The sequence below is a fragment of the Chiloscyllium plagiosum genome, unplaced genomic scaffold, assembly GCF_004010195.1.
Source record: "Chiloscyllium plagiosum isolate BGI_BamShark_2017 unplaced genomic scaffold, ASM401019v2 scaf_64937, whole genome shotgun sequence".
In the NCBI taxonomy this organism is placed as follows: domain Eukaryota; kingdom Metazoa; phylum Chordata; class Chondrichthyes; order Orectolobiformes; family Hemiscylliidae; genus Chiloscyllium; species Chiloscyllium plagiosum.
Genome location: NW_025121055.1, coordinates 1 through 1,053, shown reverse-complemented (window position 1 = coordinate 1,053; position 1,053 = coordinate 1). Strand labels below are relative to the sequence as shown.

At 49.8% G+C, this 1,053-nt stretch overlaps 1 protein-coding gene across 1 annotated transcript; it reads left to right on the top strand.

Moving 5' to 3' along the window:
* Positions 1-50: 50 nt before the first annotated feature.
* Positions 51-794, top strand: LOC122544833 (zona pellucida sperm-binding protein 3-like; the record flags this gene model as incomplete). Its single annotated transcript, XM_043684145.1, has 4 exons — positions 51-139; positions 227-348; positions 429-563; positions 641-794. Coding segments are annotated over 4 exons (468 nt in total), but the record flags the coding sequence as incomplete, so codon positions are not given.
* Positions 795-1,053: the final 259 nt, after the last annotated feature.

Here is a 1,053-nt window from a genome sequence, read left to right as displayed (position 1 = left end):
CCACAATGGGGAGGGAGTCACTAAACACTGACTCATTCTGTGTCCCTCAGATGTTCATCACCTGTCACCTGAGAGTTGCTGCAGTGGATCAGGGAGATTCCAGGAACAAAGCTTGTACTTTCCAGATGCTGCAGAATATGTAAGTTCCCTCTCCCTGTCCCTCAGGGATGTTGTTGTTGGGAGAGGTGATGCACCATGTGGTTGATGGGCTGTTTCTCTTGTTTAGCTGGACCCCATTGGAGGAGTCAGACAGTGACATTTGTGCCTGTTGCCATGTGGGGAACTGTGGGAGCACAAGAGAGATCCTGATCCCTTTCAGGGGAAGGAGAGACCTTGGTGCTGGACCTGGTAGGACATGACCCTCTAGATGTTGGGGATCTCCCCTCACCCCACCTCCCCTTCCTTGACTGGGATGTTTGATGTTGCAGAGAGTGATGCTGGATTGAAGTGGGAGGGGGAGGCCTCACTTGGCCCCCTGATCATTCTGGATACTGAGCTGACCAATCTGCCAACTCAGCCCCTGACTGAGGGTGACGGAAGGATGCAGGAGAGGTCTCCAAGCGGTGAGTTGGCTGCCTGCTAGTTTCCCTTTCTGTCCCTGTTTTCCCTCAGTAACCAGTGGTTTCTCCTTGTTTTGTAGGTGTGGAGTCAGAGCTGGGTGTGATGGTGGTCCTGATTGTGACAGCTGTCTGTCTGATCTCTGCTTCATTGCTGGCCTTGTTCCTGTACAGGAGACACAAGCAAACACCCATCAACTGGTGATTGAAATAATCAATAAAGCAGTGATTCATGTCCTCTGTCTGGAGTTGGTTTAGTTTCTGCATCCTTCCTTCATTTAAACTATTCCTGGGTACAATCTCTAGGTTTAGCCTCTCCAATCCATGAACTGAGTATCCTGAATGATTGATTGGGTTCTGGCAGATATTTGCTGCTTCCAGTGAGCAGTTTAGGCAACCTTGGATGTATTTGATGTTTCACTAACACCATCCCTCCTAACTCTTGTATTCCAGTTACTTTCAACCTGGTCCAAGCCCTTCCCCTTGGATACCCCTC